The sequence below is a fragment of the Myxine glutinosa genome, chromosome 2, assembly GCF_964187855.1.
Source record: "Myxine glutinosa chromosome 2, kmMyxGlut1.1, whole genome shotgun sequence".
Lineage (NCBI taxonomy): Eukaryota > Metazoa > Chordata > Myxini > Myxiniformes > Myxinidae > Myxine > Myxine glutinosa.
The window spans coordinates 26077527-26100026 of NC_136262.1; the positions used below are offsets into that span (position 1 = coordinate 26077527).

At 44.3% G+C, this 22500-nt stretch overlaps 1 protein-coding gene across 1 annotated transcript in view; it reads left to right on the forward strand.

Moving 5' to 3' along the window:
* Positions 1–22500, forward strand: part of LOC137421979 (histone-lysine N-methyltransferase ASH1L) — a 328014-nt gene that overhangs the window by 179226 nt on the left and 126288 nt on the right. Inside the window, exon 6 of the mRNA XM_078773027.1 lies at positions 18059–18111. Within this exon, the coding sequence (XP_078629153.1) occupies positions 18059–18111 (53 nt within the window). The remainder of the gene's footprint in view (positions 1–18058; positions 18112–22500) is intronic.

Genomic DNA, 22500 nt, shown 5'->3' on the forward strand with positions numbered 1-22500 from the left:
TGCTTACTCCTCTTATTCTATATCTTCCTCTACTTCAAACTTCTCTTTTTGCTCATTCTACTTACTTTCCTCTTCTCATTTTCCCCTTCTTCCTAATTTTTCTCAATCTCCTCTTCTTCCCCAACCACCTCGTGTTCCTCTATTTCCTATTATGCTTCCTCTACTCCTACATCCTAACTCTTTTGCTTCTATTCCTTCTTCTTCCTCGATCTGCTTTATTTTCTCCTTAAACCTTCTAAAAAATTTTTTCTTTTTCCTCCTCTTTCTCTGCCTCTTCTTTTGCTGCCGGTCCCGAATTTTCTTTTCTGTTAACTCCTCCTCTTCTACTCCGACTCTTCTGTGGCCTCCTCTGTTTCTGCCTCTTTTTATTATTGATATACCTCTTATTCTTTCTCTTCTTTCTCGTCTTAATCTCTGTCTTAAGTTTTCTCGACACGTGATGTGTGTGGGTGAGATCCATCACACCCAATATTTCATATCACGTTGATGTATTGAGGGGGAGAGCATACGGAGTTCAGGGCTTGTACCCACTTAATCCTCACAAGGTCTTCCCACGTGAGCGCTTTTCTTTCTTCGACACAAATATTTAATTTTGGTGCAGAATTGTATTTTTATGCTAGCCTCTCTTGTTACCCCCATGCGTCATTAATGCATGTGACCTGCTCTCCGGATTGGCTTATTAATGAGCTAATTCCTTCCACAAATTAGTGTCTGTGTTTTGCTTACTGGTGTAATTCCTGACCCGTGCATCAACTGTCCTTTCATGCCTTATAATAGGCTGTACATTATCCAGCAACTTAGGCACTAAATGGCTTTTCAAATAGCTCATTTAGACTTTTTGACCCCTCCGTCTCTCCGAGCTATGTTCACTTGTACCACTCGTGGAATCGTGATCAAATAATAAAAGCTTTGCCTCGATATTTGCACAATCAATCCTGTTTTTTAATTTGTCCCACGGTCAGTAATTTTGTTGCCATGGCAACAAACATTATTACGCCCTCGCTTTATCCCATTACAACTATGCCTCTCCATCAAATAACTGTCTACCCATAATGCTTCACCATCTGTAGGTAGCAGTGGAGATGCAACCCCACCTGTGACATCATGCCTCATGGCCTAGTTGAAAAACAACAACTTGTCGTGTTCAATTGCTTGAGTGTTAAAGTAATTAATCTTATGTAGTCTTAAAGAAAACAAACTTGCTAGTACTTCTGTATCTATCTTGTCCACTCCGTGCATCCTGCCCTACCCTTCAATCCTCCACACCTCCCTTATTTGTCTCGGACTCCATCTAATTCGTCCTTCAACCCTGCTGTTGGTGTTTTCCCCTCTCTCTACTGTTCCTTTTGTTCTGTTGCATCCTGATCCATTCAGTGTTCTAGGTCTTCCACGACCTTGTATCCAACAAAAGTATATTTGTACTTTATTTGACGCCATTTTCTGTCAACAGGTTGTAAAAGGTCACATGAAGTAATTCAGCGATAGATGGCAACATTGTAAAAGACAACGAAACAGATGAGCTTAGCGTGAAGCCGTGAACATTGAAGATATTATTTAGTGTGTAATCCTACTATTTTCCTTTCATCATGATAAATGGCATCTCAGTGGCTGGCCAGGCAAATTGCTGGCATACAAAATGGTGGTATAGGTTCCCTGCCGTCGTGTGGAGAGGACATACAGTCGTGGCCAAAAATATTGGCACCCTTGCACGTTTTTCAAATAATGCACCATTTCTTCCAGAAAATTGTTGAACTTATAAAATATTTTGGTATCCACATGTGTATTTCTTTGATTTGCAGTGGAACAAAACAAAAAAGCTGACAAAATGACTAAATCTTAGTTTATTCCACATAGACATCCTAAAATGTCTGGGACAATATTATTTGCACCTTTTAGAAGTTGTTAGAGATAATTAAATTTCAATTTGATTGATACCAGTTGATTCTCCTTTACTTTGGAATTGAACTCACTTATGGTGAGTTGCAGGTGCCTGTATTATAAAAATCGCTCATTCAACCAATTTGAAAAGAGAAAAGGAGTCATTCTGCTGTTTTGTGTCACTGTGTGTCACCGCAATGAGCATGGAGAAAAGAAAGAAAACCAGAGAATTGTCTGAGGAGGTCAGACACAAGATTGTTGCCAAGCATGGACAATCTCAAGGCTACAAGTCAATTTCCAGAGACCTTGATGTTCCTGTGTCTACCGTACGCAATGTTATCAGGAAGTTTAAGGCCCATGATACCTGGTGTTGGCCTAATGGTTAGGGCAGCGGGCTTGGGATCCTAGGTTCCTGAGTTTGAATCCCGTTGTGCTGTTGAATTAATACCAGGTGTAATTCACTCAGCCTGTCATCCTTCCGAGGTTGGCAAAATGAGTACCAGGGTAATGGGTCCTCTCTCAAGGAGGTTGGTGGCAGGATTTGCACTCCGGCCGCCGTAAAAATACCTCATTCCGTAGCACACACAGTAGTGTGTTGGGATGGTGCTGAAGAGTTGTCCAAGGACGTAGCGACGTGCTGATCCAGCGTATGCTACCATATATATATTATGGGCAACAGTATTCCATTGAGCTGTGGATGAAAGCCTTGTATGTGGTGAGGAGCTCAGGTGTGCCTAGGAAGGACTTCGCACGACGGAGGGCCCAGTCGGCGACTGGCTTTGGAGGCCAGCCTGGAAATGTGGTTTTCCCAAGAAAGATCATGGCAGATAGTGAGACCCAAAAGCTTGAGCGACAGAATTTCTTGGAGAGGATTGTTGAGAAAGTAGATGGGAGGGTTGCCCAGTCGATCTTTTCGGAGAGACATAGTAAGAGTGTGAGATTTGTCAGGATTGAAAGACATGTTCCACTTGTTTGACCAGTCTGTGATTTTGTCCAGGTCTTCAGAGAGTGAGGAGGCTGCAGACTGCCGATCTGAGGGAAGAGGAATGGAGCGGCAGAGAGTGGAGTCATCAGCAAAGAGATAGAGAGGATTTTCCAGAGAGTCGGAGAGATCATTGATAAAGACCAGAAAAAGCACAGGGCCCAGCACACTGCCTTGGGGAACTCCAGCCTGAACAGGAAGGGGAGATGAGAGAAATCCATTCAGGGCCACACGTTGACTACGACCAGAGAGGAAGTCCGCAAGCCATGCATGGAGATTTCCATGGATACCATAGGAGGAGAGTTTGGTGAGCAGAGCTGGGTGCCAGACCGTATCGAAGGCACGTGATATGTCAAGGGAGACAGCTCTGATTTCCTGTTTGGCATTGAGGACCTCCATCCATTGTTGAGACAGCAGAAGCAGCATGTCCAGAGTAGAGTGACCTGGTCTGAAACCAAATTGATGATCAGAGATCAAGCCATTGGAGAAGAGGAAAGATTTCATATCCGAAGCAATGATGGATTCCATGACTTTGCTGATAATTGGGAGCAGGCTGATTGGTCTGTAGTTGCAAGGATCTGTTTTTGCACCTTTTTTGTGTAAAGCGGTAATGTTTGCTGATTTCCAGGATGCTGGCAGATGACCTTGAGCAAAAGATAGGGTGAAAAGAACAGAGAGAGGGTGAGATAGAGCGGCAGAGCAGGATTTTAGGACCCGTGGGCTGATGCCGTCTGGTCCAGTTGCAGAATCAGAGTCGAGGTTTGACAAAAACTCCTCCACCTTGTCAGGAGAGAAGGACACCGTGTCCAGGAGCAGTTGGGTTCGACTGGGAAAGGTGGGAACAGAGAGAGATGGGTTTGGGACTAAGGATTTTGAGGCAAACACAGAGTTGAGGCATTCGGCTTTGTCACGTGCGATGTCAACTGTGTGGCCATTTGAGGTAAGGGAGGGGATGGAGGGGGAACAAACACCAGAAACGGATTTGACCAGATGCCACCAGGATTTGGAGGAAGGAGACAGGTTTGAGAGTTCATTCTTGAGTGAGGAGAGATAGTGCTTCCTGGCACTCCTGAGGGTAGACACACACTTGTTCCGAGCTTGGTGGAAGGAACTGAGATTGCCTTCAGTTGGATTAGCCTTCCAAGAGGCAAAGGCAAGTTGTTTCAGGGCAACTGCCTCACCACAAGATTCAGTGTACCATGGACGGGAGGAAGGGTAAGACAACTGAAGGCGAGATGGGATAAATCTGTGCATGACAGAGATCAGTTTGCTTTGGAAGAATTCCCAGGAAGAATTGATGTCAGAGGCAGTGGAGATGGGAGACCAATCCAGACGATTGATGGCTGCTTGAAGACCGTCCCAGTCGGCCTGAGTGAAATGCCAGACTCGTCGACGCTGAGGAGGCTCTCTGAGAATGGCCAGAGAGATGTCCACTTTGACAAGCACATGATCAGAAGAACCGATTGGAGCAGAAGAAGAGCAGCAGACATTAGCAGGGAAGTTTGTCATAACCAAGTCTAGAAGAGAAGATAATCCATTGGCTGAGATCCGGGTCGGGAAATTGACAGATTGTGTCAATCCCAGTGAGTCACAGAAGTCCTTTGCTGAGGTTCCATGACTGGTGAGAGAGGAACCCACACCCAACCAGGTGGCATGATGACGTAAGTTAAATTACGACTGGGATTACGGACAGTAAAATTACAGTTCAGTACTTCGTATAACCTCCACGAGCATTCAGGAGAGCACGTACATGTTGAGGCATGCTGTTCACGAGATTTGCCAAGGTTTGGACAGGAATCGCTTGCCATGCAGTGACAATAGCCTGCTGCAATTCACGCACAGAGGTCGGCTGCTGGTCCAAGTGGTCGATTTGACGCGTTAATTCTGCCCACAAGTTCTCTATCGGATCCATATCCGGGGACATGGCAGGCCACTCCATATGCTCTATACCACGGTCAGCAAGAAAGTGTTGGATCATGCGAGCACGATGAAGCCGTGCATTGTCATCTTGGAAGACAAAGTTTCCTTGAAAGGTTGCACGAGCAAATGGAAGCAATGTTTCTTCCAGAATGGCCCTGTACTTGAACTGGTTCAGGTTTCCATTCAGAACAACCAGGTCAGTTTTGCCCCCTGCATGAAAAGCAGCCCAAACGGTCACCCCACCACCTCCAGCTTGGACTCTTGGCACTATACAATCTTTGTTGTAGGCTTCATGCACTTGTCTGCGCACTCGGACGCGGCCATCTTGACGATAGACCAGAAATCTAGACTCGTCACTGAAGATCACGTGATTCCAGTGTCCTGGCTGCCATTGACGGTGCTCTCTGGCCCACTGCAATCGGCGCTGGCAGTGTTGTCTGGTCAGGCGTGGCTTTCTCAGGGGACGCCTGGCATTATAGCCTGCTTGAACCAGTCGTTGGTTGAATAGCCTTCTGGATACAGGCACATTTGTCAGTTGCTGCCACTCAGCCCCAAGCCGATTAGCTGACTTGGTACGGCCATTGCGGACTAACCGGTGCAGCTGGCGATCATCCCTCCTTGTGGTTCTGCGGGGACGTCCTGGCCTCGGTATTGGAGTAGGGACACCCCTCTGAGCATTTCGTTTCAGGATCTTTGACACCTGACCTTGACTGATGCCATACTGCCGAGCAATAGCATGCTGTTTCATGCCGTAATTTCGTAAAGCCACCACTCCATGACAAACAGCATTGTCGAGTTGACGGACCATCTCCAGAGGAAGCGGCAATAACTTTTGGAGATGTGCAGCAGTTGTTTTCCACTAATACAGAACGCAACAACCCTTGTATACCCGACTGTGAAGCCAATCATCAAATGCACCTGTCCGTACATTTTGCCACGCCACCTGTGATATAATCCTGTGGTTGACTTCTTGCTGCGACAGACAATGTGACATGGTTCTTTTCACAAATAAATCACCAAAGTGTAAAATGAACTCACCAGATTGATATACTGAGTTAAGAAAGTAAACCCAAGTCAAGAAAAAAAAAAAATAAAAAAAAAAAAAAAAATATATATATATATATACACACACACACACACATACACATACACATATACATGAAAAAGCAAAGACCCACCCACGTTCTCTCACATGTGAATGGAGGGAATAACCAATCAGCTCTCACACAATCAATTACCCCAGGTGGCTCGGATTAAATAAATATATCGACTCCTCCCATGCTCTTCAAGCCGAATAAAGCTGTGTAACTGCAAACATGAAAGGCTCCAGTGCCAAACTTAGAGTGCCATGCAGATTCAAGCTGACCTTCAGACACAAGGTATGGCAGTTTCAACTCGCACCATCCATCGCCATCTCAATGAAAGGGGGTTCTATGGTAGGAGACCCAGGAGGACCCCACTGCTGAGAAAGCCCAACTGGAGTTTGCCAAAACACACCTGAACAAGCCAAAATCCTTCTGGGAGAATGTCCTGTGGACATATGAGACCAAATCAGAGCGTTTTGGTAAAGCACATAATCTCTACGTATGAATGAATGCTTGCAGATGTTTACAGAAAACAAAATGAAGCCTTCAAAGAAAAGAACACCTTCCGTACAGTCAAACATGGAGGAGGTTCAGTGATGTTTTGGGGTTGGTGTGCTGTCTCTGGCACTGGGTACCTTGAATGTGTGCACGGCATCATGAAATCAGGAGATTACCAAGGCATTTTGGAGCGCAATATTGAACCCAGTGTCAGAAAGCTGGGTCTCCGTCGAAGGTCATGGGTCTTGCAGCAGGACAATGACCCCAAACACATTTCAAAAAGCACCCAGGAATGGTTCAAGAGGAAACGCTGGACTTCTGAAGTGGCCAGCCATGAGTCCAGATCTAAATCCCATTGAACACATGTGGGGAGATCTGAAAACAGCAGTTGGGAGAAGGCACCCTTCAAATCTGAGACAACTGGATTAGTTTGCACACGAAGAGTGGGACAAACTGCCAGTAGAGGTGTAGGAAGCTCATTCATGGCTATAGGAAGCGCTCGACTGCAGTTATTTTGTCCAAAGTCTGTGCTACCAAATATCAAGTCCAGGGTGTCAATAATTTTGTCAATGCCATTTCTTTTTATTTTCTGATTTAAAAGGATATATTAAGTTTTGAATCAAAAACAAAGGTTCTGTAATATTAACAGTGAAATAAACAATTGTGGAGACCAAATACTTTTGTCAATTTAAACTTATCTTTAGAGAAAATTGTGAGGTCTTTGAAAAAGTGCAAGGGTACCAATATTTTTGGCCACGACTGTACCCGCACATTTATTCAACCTTTCCCCTGCAGATGAGGGCATTTTATCCCACTAGCATCTTCCAAGCTCAAAATGGAGGCATTTTGAGAGCATGACAAAATTGTACAATCTTCAAAACGAGGCTTTCGGAGTATGTTCAGCAGCACAGGGGTTAAGCGCTGTTTTTGAAAGCACAGGGCATTCCAAAACATACACATGCAAAACAGACTAAGCCAGTAAAAATGACCTCGAGTAGCGTTAGTTATAAATTAACTGCAAATGTCTTGGGATATGCATGAAATATTTCCTTATGTGGGCCCAATGCCCATGCGCAAATATTTCCTCGTGTCCTTCAATTTATTAATTTATTTTTTTGTTCACTACAAGTCGTTGCGTGCCATCGCAGGTCATTTGTTTAGATAAACTGCACTTGTGGTTCCAACATGCCTCGGCTATTTTCTTTGAATTAGACCCAAAGTCGGCTCTTAGCGTTGCGTCGCAATCCTGCCTCAAATGCGTGCTCTAAAATTAGATGGGCCTTGTTGACAATAGTTGACTGTTCAGGTAAAATAAACGTTTAATTCATTATTTCATATCGGGCTTATTCTTGTCGTCCTCCTTCCTGTCTCATTTTTAGCTCACCTGCAACAAAGTTATGGGGAGCTTATGCGATGGCGCGTCTTCCTTACGTCAGTCCGTCAGTCTGCCCGTAAACACTTGAAACTTCTTCTCCGAAACCGCTGATGGGATTTCGACCAAATTTGGCACAAATGATATTTGTTGTTTACGGCATTTATAAAATCGGGGTCAAAGGGGGTTTACTAGGGGGTCAAAGTGGATCCAGCTTTGATCCCCTCCCCCTCCCTCCCAAAATAGGAATTTGCTTTTTCCTCTGAAACTACACATACAATTCTGATGAAACTTAACCACAACCTTCATCACACGTGATGTACCAGCGTTTGTTCACGGCGTTAAAAAAAAAAAACTGCCCCCTTGGGGATCTACAGAGGGGCTTCCCCCCAAAATAGGTATTTGCTTTCTTCTCAGAAACTACATATGTAATTTGATGAAACTTGACCACACCTTAATCACCTGTGTTATACCAAAGTTTGTTCCTGGCATTAAAAAAATTGGGGTCTAAGGTGGTCTATGGGGAGGCTTTCCCCCCAAAATAGGTATTTGTTTTTTTCTCAGAACCTACACACACAAGTTTTATGAAACGTCACCACAACCTTCATTATCCATGATGTACCAATGTTTGTTCAAGGCATTGGAAAAATCGGGGTCTGAGGAGATACACGGGGTAGTAGGGGGGTTGGTGGGGGGGGGGGGGGGGGGGGAGGGTTCCCCCCAAAATAGGTATTTTTTTTGGTTTGTTTATTTTAAGTCTTATGATTATGTCAGTATGATTGTACATGCTGCCCTGTCATTGGTTTAAAATACCTTGAGTCAGTGCAGTATACTGTTTTTTTCTACCAGGTGAGCACCAGGGGTATTGCCCCTATGTTTCTGTCCTTTCAGCAGGTAGTAGCAGTCGATGGTGCTATCATGTGCCGTGCATTATTGTAGCGAGACTGATCTCGCCCCTTTTTTTTTTTTTACATGATCTAATACTCGTAATGGAACTGACACACACACGCACACACACACACACACACACACACACACACACACACACACACACACACACACACACACACACACGACACACGACACACACACACATACGAGACACAAAACAGTCTTCAAAACTACCAGACTAACACAGACCCTGAGCTTGGGGTAAGTGCCGCCACTTCCCCGGCACCTTGGGTACTAGCAACGTCCCAAAAATGGCACCATCTTTCCCATCGCACTCAGCTGGGCATTTCCTAAAGAGGAATTTCCTCATCCCCATGGATGGTAACTGTGATGAATCGGACGACATAAAGCCAGTTGCTGGTGTGATACACATAACTGTCTGGCAGGGGCGGTCCCTGCGGAGATGGGCGTTTTTGCATATGTAACCAGCTGTGAGAGTGGGAGACTGCTATATTTGCTGCTACTAGGGCATGCCCGTACTATATATATATCTAAAATTATATCCCCCCCCTCTATTTACATGAAATGGTTTGGTCCATTCGCAAAGCCAAAGCGAACGGCTTGCGAGTACGGTGACAATCCCCCCCCCCCTCTATTTACATGAAATGGTTTGGTCCATTCGCAAAGCCAAAGCGAACGGCTTGCGAGTACGGTAGAACCCCCCCCTCTATTTACATGAAATGGTTTGGTCCATTCGCAAAGCCAAAGCGAACGGCGAACGGCTAAATCGCCATAGCTCGGTAGCTCGCTGCTCTCTGATTGGTCGAATCGTTTTTTGGACATAGCTCGGTAACTACTTGTCCGATTAATATGAAACCTTGAAAAGGCACATCCTCGGGTCCCCAGCAATATACCTGGCAAGTTTCAAGTATATCGGACCGGTAGTTGTCGAGAAACAGCGGTCGCATACACACAGAGATTAGTGGAATTATAGATAGACTAGGGCATGCCCGTACTATATATAAGCGAGGACGTGCCCGTACGTGGGTGCCCGTTCCTTGCCAAAAAAAAAAAAAAAAAAAAATTTGTGTAGGGGTGTGTGTGTGTAAACATCCTAGGGCGTGCCCGTACGTGGGTGCAAAAAAACATGCGTGCAAACAACAACAACAAAAAAAAACTTTGAAACCACGTGGCAGTAACGACCACAGAACCCCCCCCCCCCCCCCTCTATTTACATGAATGGTTTGGTCCATTCGCAACGACCACAGAACCCCCCCCTATATTTACATGAAATGGTTTGGTCCAAAGCGAACGGCTTGCGGTGTTTGGTAAAGAAATCGCCATAGCTCGGTAACTACTTGTCCGATTAATTTCAAACCTTGAAAAGGCACATCCTCGGGTCCCCAGCAATATACCTGGCAAGTTTCAAGTATATCGGACCGGTAGTTGTCGAGAAACAGCGGTCACAGACAAACATACACACATACACACATACACACATACACACATACACACAGAGATTAATGGAATTATAGATAGATGACTCTTTGAGAGCTAGGTAAGAGTATTAATTTGCTGCTTAGTAGTTTGTTTCATTTTAAATGTATTGGGATGCTTTGTTTGTATCATGTAGACTTATGTTATGATCTTGTGTTGTGTATATATGTAGAGGCACCTGGTCGATTGCAATAAAGCCTCCTTTCCTGAGAGAGGTCTCTGGCTCCATTTTCACAACAATTTATTGCAATCTTCCTTCCTTGAGACGACCTCCGAAGGATGGAGAAGCTGATTCGCCTGGAGCGATTCTCTGGAGATCCGAACGCACCTGACTCTGCTGATCAGTTGAATCACTGGCTCAACTCTCTACGACTTTTTACGGAACTGGTCCTGGACATTACGGAGGCGCAGAAACTCGATGTATTATCCAGCAATGTCTCTCATGTCATCTATAGATACATCGCTCGTTGCACGACGTACATAGAAGCTGTGGCTATCTTGAAAGCATCGAAGCTACCTTGAAAGCCCTCGTTGTAAAACCGCACAGCACCGTATATGCCAGGCACCTCTTGGCAACGCACAGGCAGGACAGCTTTATCAGTCCATGCATCAGTCCGGCCAGGCTTTATGACAATTGACTCAGGATTGCGCGATTCAGGACTGTACGGCTCTGCAGTACACCGATGATCTGATCGGTGACGCCTTTATTACGGGTCTGCAGTCTTCTGCCATCCGACAACGTCTGCTCGAGAAAGAGACCCTGGATTTCCAAACGGCCTTCGACCAAGCTTGGGTTCTACAGTCGGCTCAGGCCATATCCGACTGTTGTGGTCGACCCTTCACAGCTACGAGTGCGGCTGCTCATGAAACGACAGGTATGCACGATCGCGGCGACCCGGAAGAAGATGCTGGGCGAGCGCCTGCTAGAGCAGCCGCTCAACGCGCATTACGCGAAGAGAGCTCCGATGGATGAGGAGGTGAACGAACCCCGTACAGCCGCCGTGACCTCGCCCGCTGGTCAGACTGGCAAATGCTTTTTTTGCGGCAATCGTCGCCATCCTCACGCAAGTTACCTGCTAGGGAATCGGTGTGCCATAATTGCGGGAAGCAAGGGCATTTTGCCAAAGTCTCTCACGCCCAAGACCAAGCGTGCGACACTCGCAGGCACACTCTTGTCGACAGGAACCCAGCGAGCTCAGAGCGGCCTCGCCCATGCTCTGGTGCCGGTCGAAATCAACGGCCAATCGCGGGAAGCTTTGATCGACACTGGGAGCGATCGGAGCTACATCAGCCCTCGTCTCATGGAGTGATTTGGGTGGACTCCAGCCACCTTGACTCAGCGTGTGTACATGGCCTCCGGAGCCCTATTGCAGCGAGCGTGCGGAGTGTGTGTGGTTGAGCTGGTTGCTAACGATTGAGTTACTTGAGTTACTGTAATGTTAAGTTGCTTGTTCTCCCTAACCTCTGCTCCGACATCCTCCTGGGTCATGATGCTTTGAATCGGCACAAATGCTTAGAGATGCAGCTCGGCGGCACCCACACTCTGTCCGTGGGCTGGGCCCGGTTTGCACCCTCGCCGAGATAGCGGTCGACCCGCCTCGACTATTCCCGAGCTTAACTGCTAATTGTCATCCGGTTGCCATGAAATCTAGAAGGTATTCCCAGCCGGATGCTATCTTTATAGCCACTGAAACTAAACGCCTTTTGCACTAAGGCATTATCGAACCCAGCCGTTCACCTTGGCGCGCACAAGTCCTGGTCGTTGACAGCCCGAACCACCGTAAACGCATGGTCGTAGACTACTCCCAAACTATTAACCGTTTCACCCAACTCGATGCATATCCTTTACCCAAAATGGAGGATATGGTTCAGGCGGTATCTAAGTATAGAGTATTCAGCACGCTCAACTTAAGAAGCGCGTATCATCAGATTCTGATACGCGCTGCCGACCGACCCTACACAGCTTTCGAGTCCGGCCAGCGGTTGTATCAATTTCATAGAAATCCGTTCAGAGTTACGAACGGAGTGGCGTGCTTCCAGAGAGCTATAGACGAGATCTTGGCAAAGGAACAAGTGAAAGATGTATTTGTGTATGTTGATAACGTGACCATTTGCGGTTGGAATCAAAAAGGACCATGACTCGAACTTGCGTCGGTTTTTTGAAGTGGCTCGTAAATACCGACTGACCTTCAATGAATCAAAATGTAGCTATTCTGTGGGAACCATATATCTGTTGGGGTACATGGTGTCTGGAGGGGAGATAAGGCCCGATCCGGCACGCCTCCAGGCCCTACTCGACCTTGCCCCTCCCGTTGACCGTGCGACTTTGAGACGCACAATAGGATTATTTGCCCATTACAGCATGTGGGTCCCACGCTTCTCAGGGAAGATACGACCTCTTGTGGAATGTAAAACATTCCCTCTGCCCTTGGCCGCGCTGACGGCATTTCAACAACTAAAGGGTGACATCGCCAACTCGGCCCTGACTTCAATCGACGAGACAATTCCTTTTGTGATAGAAACAGATGCGTCCGATTGCGCAATCGCAGCGACACTGAGCCAGGGAGACTGGCCAGTAGCATTCTTCTCAGGGACTCTAACTGATAGTGAGAGACGCCACTCCTCCATCGAAAAGTAAGCGTATGCCGTGGTTGAATCGATCCGCAGGTGGAGACACCTCCTTCTAGGAAAGGGCTTCACCGTCATAACTGATCAACAGTCCGTCTCATTCATGTATGACGGGAAGCATTATCAAAAGATAAAGAACGAGAAAATTGCTCGTTGGCGCATAGACCTGGCTGACCATTGCTTTGAAATTAAGTACAGGCCGGATATGCACAACCACGCGGCTGATGCGCTGTCTAGGCCCATCTGCGTGGGGATAACCGTTGGCGACCTGCGGAATATCCACGCGGCGCTCTGTCACCCTGGCGTGACGTGGATGGCTCACTTTGTTAGGAGTAAGAACTTACCTTTCTCCGTGGAGGAGATACGTCAGTTATGCAAGACCTGCAGGGTTTGTGCGGAACTTAAACCAAGTTTCTATCAGCCGGCGGTGGGTACCCTCATACACGCCGATAGACCATGGGCCTGAATGTCGATTTCAAGGGTCCTCTGCCCGGTAATCGGAACATGCTGACAATAGTGGACGAGTACTCGCGATTCCTGTTCGTATTTCCATGCGCTGACATGTCTTCCCTGGCAGTTGCTTTAGGCAGCTGTTCCTGACGTTCGGGTATCCTGCTTTCATACACAGTGACCGTGGGACTGCTTTTATGTCTCGGGGAGCTTAAGCAATTTTTCCTTGAGTGTGGCATCGCCTCCAGCCATACCACCGCCTATAACCTCCGAGTGAACGAAAAAATCGAAAGATACAACGGTGTTATCGGGAGGGCTGTCAAGATGGCCTTGCGTACTTGTGGCTTAGCTCCAACCATGTGGAAGCGGGTGCTTCCTGAAGCACTGCATGTGATCCGCTCCCTGCTGTGCACCTCCACTAATGCCACTCCTCATGAGAGACTTCCGGTACCAACATTGTGGTTATAGCGCTTATCCCTTACCCTCATCGCTAGCTGAGCCAGGACCTGCACTGATAAAACACATGGTTCGTCAAAGCAAATATGAACCGCATACTGACCGGGTAGACATACTGAAGCGAATCCGCAATATGCGCACGTTTGATTGGCCGACGGCCGACAAACCACGGTACCGCTTCGGCAACTACCACCTTGTGGTGAGATGGACGAAACAGAAACTGACTCGACTATCCCTGTCCAGCCTGACTCGAGCCCTGCCAAGGATACTGGGTGTGACACTGCATTGCAGTATGAAATCATGTCTCCTTTGCCTCAGGCCGTGGACTCGCCGGGTGACTGAGAACGGTCTATGCCTAGCACCAGGGGCTATGGAGACAACGGCATGTACCGCACGTGCGGCGGCCGACTGTGTCAACCTCCGACTCATTTTGGTTTTGATTATTCCTATTAGCGGTATTATTCAGACAGGGAGAATGTGATGAATCGGACGACATAAAGCCAGTTACTGGTATGATACACATAACTGTCTGGCAGGGGCGGTCCCTGCGAGATGGGCGTTTTTGCATATGTAACCAGCTGTGAGAGTGGTTGGCTGCCATATTTTCTGCTTTGACTCTTTGAGAGCAAGGTAAGAGTATTAATTTGCTGCTTAGTAGTTTGCTTCATTTTAAATGTATTGGGATGCTTTGTTTGTATCATGTAGACTGATGTTATGATCTTGTGTTATGTATAGATGTGATGTGAGGCTAAGCCTGGTGTTGGCCTAGCGGTTAGGGTGCCGGCTTGGGATCCTAGGATCCTGGGTTCGAATCCCGGTCGATTGCTGAATTAACGCCAGGGGGGTTGACTCAGCCTGTCATCCTTCCGCGGTCGGCAAATTGAGTACCAGCTTGCTGGGATGAATGATCCCGGTGTGTACCCCGATTTAGAATAGGTGCACCGTATCCCTGCGCATTGTAAGAGCGTGACCAAGGGTTGGCGCCAGGAAGGGCATCCGGCCATAAAAACATTGCCTCAAACAGGGAACCATGATTGTCATGGGGCCCGCAAGGCTAACCCCCGCTCTAGCGGGGAAAATGGCCTTAAAACGATCATTCATTCATTCATATTTATAGATGTACCTGGTCGATTGCAATAAAGCCTCTTTTCCTGAGATAGGTCTCTGGCTCCATTTTCACAACAGTAACCTATCGGGATTGTCCGTGCTCTTAACTTTTTAAATGCTGAATGTCAAGCAAGGAAACAGCACATGCCATGTTAAGTCTCTGGTGGTATGACTTGGCAGGGGTTTGAACCGCCGACCACCCAGACTCGGAGCAGACACACTCCAACCATTAATCCACCGAGTTCATTGGTCCATGCTGTGCTCGAGATATTCTTGGTTTTCAATTAAAAACGCATAGGTTCAAATTTAGGAAAGGCATTTAGTGAGCGTCTTGCTAACACACACCTAATCCGTAAAGGCTGACAAAAACATGTTTGTGCGTGCAGAGCAAAAAGCATGTCTAAATGGCAATTTACGAAGGGAGATAAACAGCCGATTAGCCTGTGAAACACCGTACATATCTCCAACATCCAACTGAAATGATGCACTTGCATAGAATGTCAGCGCTACGGATAATTGTTGGAGGGGATTCAACACATTGCTTCTCATCGTAGGTTGGTCAAGGTCATCTGGCTCTAGGTTCATCAGCCAACGCAATGATTCCTTTAATAGATCAATCCCTCCTTCGAGATGATCTATCCCTCCTTCCACTCATCCATCCATCCTTTCACTCATCCATCCCTCCTTCTATTCATCCATCCCTCCTTCCACTCATCCATCCCTCCTTCCACTCATCCATCCCTCCTTCTACTCATCAATCCCTCGTTCTATTCATCCATCCCTCCTTCCACTCATCCATCCCTCCTTTCACTCATCCATCCCTCCTTCCACTCATCCATCCCTCCTTATATTCATCCAACCCTCCTTCCACTCATCCATCCCTCCTTCCACTCATCCATCCCTCCTTCTACTCATCCATCCCTCCTTCCACTCATCCATCCCTCCTTCCCCTCATCCATCCCTCCTTCCCCTCATCCATCCCTCCAACCATTGATCACAGAAAAAAACAATCTGTTCAATGTGTACAATTTTTGTATTCGAGCTATGGTTCCCACATGTATGACACTCTGGATAATCTGGATTGAATTGATTGATGATGGTTATTGAAACATCGATCATGTTTGAGATTTGGGTTTTATAATACAGTATAATATGAATTAGTGTTTATCTATTTATTATGTATGCAGAACTGGTGACGTTTTGCCACTCCTTCCATACCCTTATAGTTATTCTAAAGTTAACTTAAACTGCCAGGAAGTATATGAGTGTGCAACTGCAGTTCTAACTATACCACTTTTGCATTAGTATTGTTTCAAGGCCTTAAACGCACTCTTAAACGTGCCCTCAATGACGTGTAAAAGTTTCTTTGTTATTTAAGCGCTTGTGATTGGATTTTGACAATCTCGCGCATTGGATAAACACTCTTCAGCGATTGGCGATGAACTTTGAACAAGTGATCATCGCACGATTAGCGATTCTACACGCGTCTAACTCTTAAACGCCTTTCGTAAATTCGGTCCATAGTGTTTAATTTGCCATTACATCTTGGGCTACAGAGCAGCTTTGTTGGTCCAAGAGGACATAATCTGCACCCACACAGCACATCGAGTCAATGTACAGGGCATTGTTTACAAAATACATTCCAACTTGTAATATAATTCGATATTTGCAAAGCTCACCTTGTGGGTACTTGAGGCAGTTTTCCTTATAACCGAGGGTTATATTGCATTACAAGATGGTTGTTTTGGATGAATGAGCAGCGATAATCACTGGTCAACAAAAATTTAAAAGTTTTATGGTTCTAGTATATTTTGAGGTGATTCAAACCAACATGAACCTGTAGATTTCGATGATAATATCGAATTTTCACTAGCACATCCAGTTTTTGAGAAGCAGTTTACCATAGGAATATCAGCCACAGCCAAAATTCGTCTTGTACTCACTAATCAGGACTTTGTAACGAGACTATCTGAGCTGGAAAGCGTTGCTTGGGATAGCTTTGTGGCTCTTGCTAACAATTACCTTGGAAATTTCCGAGCACCAAATTATGAAGAGCTTGTGGACAAGATGTTGAAGAGTTACCAGGCGTTCGGTGCTCGAATGTCACTCAAGATACATTTCTTCCTTTCTCATCTGGACTTCTTTCCACAAAATCTTGGCGATGTCAGTGATGAACACGGAGAAAGGTTTCACCAGGAAATTGCCATCATGGAGACTCGATATCAAGGCCGATTCAATCCAAACATGATGGGCGACTACTGTTGGACTTTACAGCGTGAAAGTGATTGCTCCTACAAACGCAAAAGTAAAGTTCAGAAGCACTTTTAATGTGATGAAAATAAAAACTTAAAGTTCATATTATTTTTGGAGATTTACATTTTTTATGTGATGTAAATACAAACTTAAAGTTCATATTATTTTTTGTGATATTTTATAAAGTTCATATTATTTTTGGAGATTTACATTTTTTTATGTGATGTAAATACAAACTTAAAGTTCATATTATTTTTTGTGATATTTTATAAAGTTCATATTATTTTTGGAGATTTACATTTTTTTATGTGATGTTAATAAAAACTTTAAGTTCATATTATTTTTGGTGATATTTTATAAAGTTCATATTATTTTTGGAGATTTACATTTTTTTATGTGATGTTAATAAAAACTTAAAGTTCATATTATTTTTTGTGATATTTTATAAAGTTCATATTATTTTTGGAGATTTACATTTTTTTATGTGATGTATATAAAAACTTTATGTTCATATTATTTTTTGTGATATTTTATAAAGTTCATATTATTTTTGGAGATTTACATTTTTTTATGTGATGTAAATAAAAACTTTAAGTTCATATTATTTTTTGTGACAATAAATAAACTTACTGAGACTTAATCAAGAAATACGCATGCTCTAAAGATTTTTTCCACACTTATGATGTACTACGTCAAGGTTATGTGATAGCGAAATTTTAAGGTCAGATTCGGATTGTGGGCACCAAATTAGTTAGAAACAGTTGAAAATAAGTCAGAACCAATTTGGCTGTTGACCAGTGTAATCAAACCTTTTTTTAAAAAAAATAAATTACTCAAAGCTTTACTTTTTGTCAGACATCCGAGCATTTGTGTATAATATGTACCTCAATTAGCTGCAAGCTATAAGTAATGTTTTTACTCACAATATAATCATACATTCAAGCACCGTTGAATCTTCCATAAGTGAATGCGTGGAGTATTAAATTATTTTGAACGTGTTGATTGAAGCATATGATTACATCTCATTTTTGTTACCCACAGGAAGGCATCAGAAGCATAAAGATGATACGAAGGGGAATTTAAATGACAATCAGGTGAGTTAATATACCTACTCAAACATTGTGCACAAATGGAAAACCTCCTAATGTAATTATGAATAAGCAGCGCTACAAACTTCCACTTAAAACGTCAAAGAAACAAACTTACTTGATCCGTGTGATGTTTTGATTTGTCCGTTTTCCCCTAATGTCTTTTGTAATCCGTGTGAATGTGCACGGATGTCTCTAATTTCACGTGATGTGTACAAGCTGAACCATGAGCCTTAGACATTACAGAAGGCATTTTAATGATAAAGGGCCCCGCACTAAGTCTGGTCAGGCGCACTAGTCGAGCCAGGAGGCCTTTCAGCGCTCCTCAAACCACCGGCGAGGCAGCCAAACACCATCAGGAAGAGTATGGCTAATTTGGACATAATCCACATTCATGGCATGAACTCAACTTGTGGTTAAATTAGAGAGCTAGTTTGAACTGTGCCTAAGGCCGCCCACGTGTGCCAGTCAAGCCCGTGGTCCTGAGGTTTACTGCAAATGCTGTGAATGTTTTCAAGAAACAATTTCCTGTGACTGCACATGCTACATAGAAACTGCATTTTCTTTCATTTGTTATGGTTAAAGTAGACAACTTTGAGTGTCGCCGAGGGACATACATTGCGTTAAATCCGAGAAGGAATGATCTCTATTAAATGTTATTGACGTCCAGACACACACTCACACACTTTGACACTCACTGACACGCAGACCAATTACAACAGCCTCTCCTGTCCCTTGAGGATCTGTCTGCCTATAGCACTCTCCAAACTGTCTGCCTATAGCATCCCAGGCCAACTCCACACATGGCTTACTGACTTCCTCTGCTCTCGTACCAACATGGGACTCTCAACAGAATCCTTTCATATCCTTTCCCTGTCAAGGTTGGAGTGTCCCAAGGTAGTGTTCAGAGCCCAGTCCTATTCCTGATCTTCATCAATGATCTCTCTGACTCTGGAAAATACCATTTATTTATTTGCTGATGACTCTACCCTCTGCCGTGCCTTCAGATAGGCAGGCAGCAGCCTCTTCCCTCTCTTCAGGCCTTGACAAAATTACAAAATGGTCAAACACTTGGAATATGTCTTTCATACCCGACAAATCTCACACCCACACTATCTCCCGTCTGCCTGAACTCCCCCCCCCCCCCCCCCCTCACTCCCCATCTACTTTCTTGACAATCCTCTTGAGGAAGTTCAGTTATTCAAGCTCCTGGGTCTCACTATCAGCCATGATCCTTTTTGGGCAATCCACGTTTCAAAGTTGCCCTCCAAGGCCAGTCATCGACTGAGCATCCTCCATCCTACAAAGTCCTTCCTTGGCACACCTGAATGCCGATTCACCTAAAAGGCCTTCATCCATAGTCTGATGGAGTACTGCTCGTCCCTCTGGGATGTCTCCCTTGCCTCTCACCTTGTTCAGTTTAACACCTTGGAAAACAAGGCCTTGGAGATCATTTGAGTCTCTTGCAATGAAGCTGAGCCTATGGGTCTATCGCTTTTCCATCGCAGAGAGGTCGGTGGTCTCTCTATCTTCCACCGCCTCCTTTCTGGTTTTGCTCCCTCTGCTTTTTCTGTGCTTTGCCACCCTCACCCCCACCCCCTTTCATTTCTCCAGGGCACACACGGTGAAACTCCTAAAATCCCAAATCACTGCTCATCTCCATTTGGTCGTTCCTCTTTTCTTTTCTTTTTGACATAGTAAACCAACTTCCACATTCTCTTCAATCTCATTCTGCCCTCCAGGTCCACAAGATAGCTGCTCACCACCATCTACTCCCATCCAAAACCATGTTTTCTACCCCCGTTAACACTTCCCCACCCCAATCCCAGGCAATTAATACAGGCAAATCTTGCATTCTCACTCTATCTCTCCAGAAATATTGTAAAACGAGCCCACATAATTATTGTCACAATCGATCCCTGGGAGAAGTTCATAGTCAGGTTCACGATGTTTTTTCGTTCAAAATTTTGGTAGATTAGCAAAACTATACATTTTTGGAATATTCAGAGCACGAGGAATCCAAAAATTAATGTTTACATTTGCGTAGACACCTTTGTGAAAATGACACTCAGGACAGTGATGAAGATCTGTAAAAGCATATTCCTGAACGGTATAGACCTCGTAGATCCTGTGTATAGGACTTATAGTTCAATCTGATACTACCTATAACTTCCTATAACAACCTATAACTTCAAAGCACGTGCAATATCATGTATTATGTAATACAGTTATATCACAAATATAAAGACAATGGTTTTCAATTACCTTTGTTTATTGCTTTTCTATAATCCTGAGCACTATTTTGAGGCCTTTATTGGATTCCTTGACCCAGAAAACATAGGATTAGCATATTTAATTAAGTTTCTAGGTTGACTAGAAGCCGAGATCGCGCAAAATATGTATTTTATGGTGGCCATTTTCAAAATCCAAAATGGCGGCCATGCAGGTGTCTGCAAATGCCAACATTGATTTTCAGATTCTCCATGCTCTGAAGATTCCAAAAATGTACAGGTTTGCTAATCCCAAAATTTTGAAAGAAATTATATTTGTTAACATAGTGAACCTGACTATCTTCATCACTGTCCTGAGTGTCATTTTCGCAAAGGTGTCTACGCAAATGTAAACATTAATTTTTGGATTCCTCATGCTCTGAATATATTCCAAAAATGTATAGTTTTGCTAATCTACCAAAATTTTGAACGAAATTATATTTGTTAACATAGTGAACCTGACTATCAGCTTCTCAAACTCCTGGGCTATGCCATCAGCTTGGGCAAACCATATATCAACGCAGGCCCCAAAAGCTAACCACAACTTGGCATCCTCAGGCATGCCCAGTCCTTCCTTCGTAAACCAGAACTTTTCACAGCCTACAAGGCCTTGGTACATAATTTGATCGAGTGCTGCTCTTATGTCATAGTTGCCCACTGTGGAATCCAACGCTCTCAAAATTAGGGCTAGTTCCGAAGCCAAAGCTCCAAAGGCATAATGAATGGATTCACCAATTTTGTGGAAGCACGAATAAGGAAGGCAAGGGGCCATAGGGGACAGACAGCCTGTGGTCTGTTTGGATGTAGATGGTGTTTTCTCTCCTTAAAAACAAACACAACGCCGTGTACGCTCTTTGGTATTGCATTTCGTTTGGGTACATAACTGATCATATTTGCTTATTAGGTTTTGTAATGTTTACTCTTTATTGCTATGCCATTCGAGTTAATAATATGCCCATTTCAGATCCAAAATACCTTTCAGATCTACGATACCTTTTATCTTGGAAGTGTTTTGTTTACTCAGGTAATCAAGATTTTAACAGGAATTTTCTCCAGAAAAGTTTGAAAATGCAATAAACTAGAAACGAGATAACTTTCATTTCATTTCTGAAAATCTTGAAAAGCAAGAATTGGTTTTTAAAAATTCACATTTTAGCGATATGTAAACAACTTAACTTTACTCACAAACTTTACTCTATAGTGAAATGACCTGAATGCAATATTTTTTGGCCTGTCGGCCGAACAGCCTGAATTGTACTTTGCCTTGGACAGCGTTAGGCAAGCCTCATGCAATAGGCATCAATTTACACGAACGTCCTGACCCACAAAATAAACTTGGAGTTCCGTCAAAAAGTAAATGGTGCCTGCGGGACAGACATGCTGCAAGATTATGACGACTACTACTACTAGTACTACTAGTACTACATGATGCATGAGGAACGATTAGCATGGGATCCACGTTGGGATACAATGCCACCGGCGTGTCAGCGTACTCCTCCTCTTCCTACTGCAGTTTTTTTTTTTTGTATACAAGATCGAGGCTCATGTAAGAGATAAATTACAAATAGGAAATATATTGATGAAAAGGTAATGAAGTGAAATTAAAGTAGTGGATCAAAGGAAAAATATGAGCTTGGGCGATAGTATTTCTAAAGGGATATGTATAAAGGGTACTCCAGGGATTTGCGGAGTTGTCTTTGGCCGAGTCTAGCTCATCACTGTCCAGCTCGAATGTTTCTGCTTAGACTTCACCGAATGCGCAAAGCTTCGTGCACCCTGAGAACTTAAAACATACCCTCAAGCCATCTTCAGTCATAACCAGCCAAATGGCCTAACTTTTTGCATCAAAATAAATATCCGTCAAGTAGTATTGATTCGCAAAACGACATCAGTCATATCTTTCAATATTGCCAGTGATAGGGATGAATATTATACAAACATTGATCTTCTTTTGTAGTTCAGATCCCTACATTCAACTTTATCTTTTTATTTTTTGTTTTGGATACAGGATCGAGGCTCGTGAAAGAGCTAACATTTATCACAAAAAATCCAAACAGACACAAAGTATATAATAAGGGGAGCGGTAGACAAGATGGGGAGAGAAGGGGAAGCACACAAACACAAC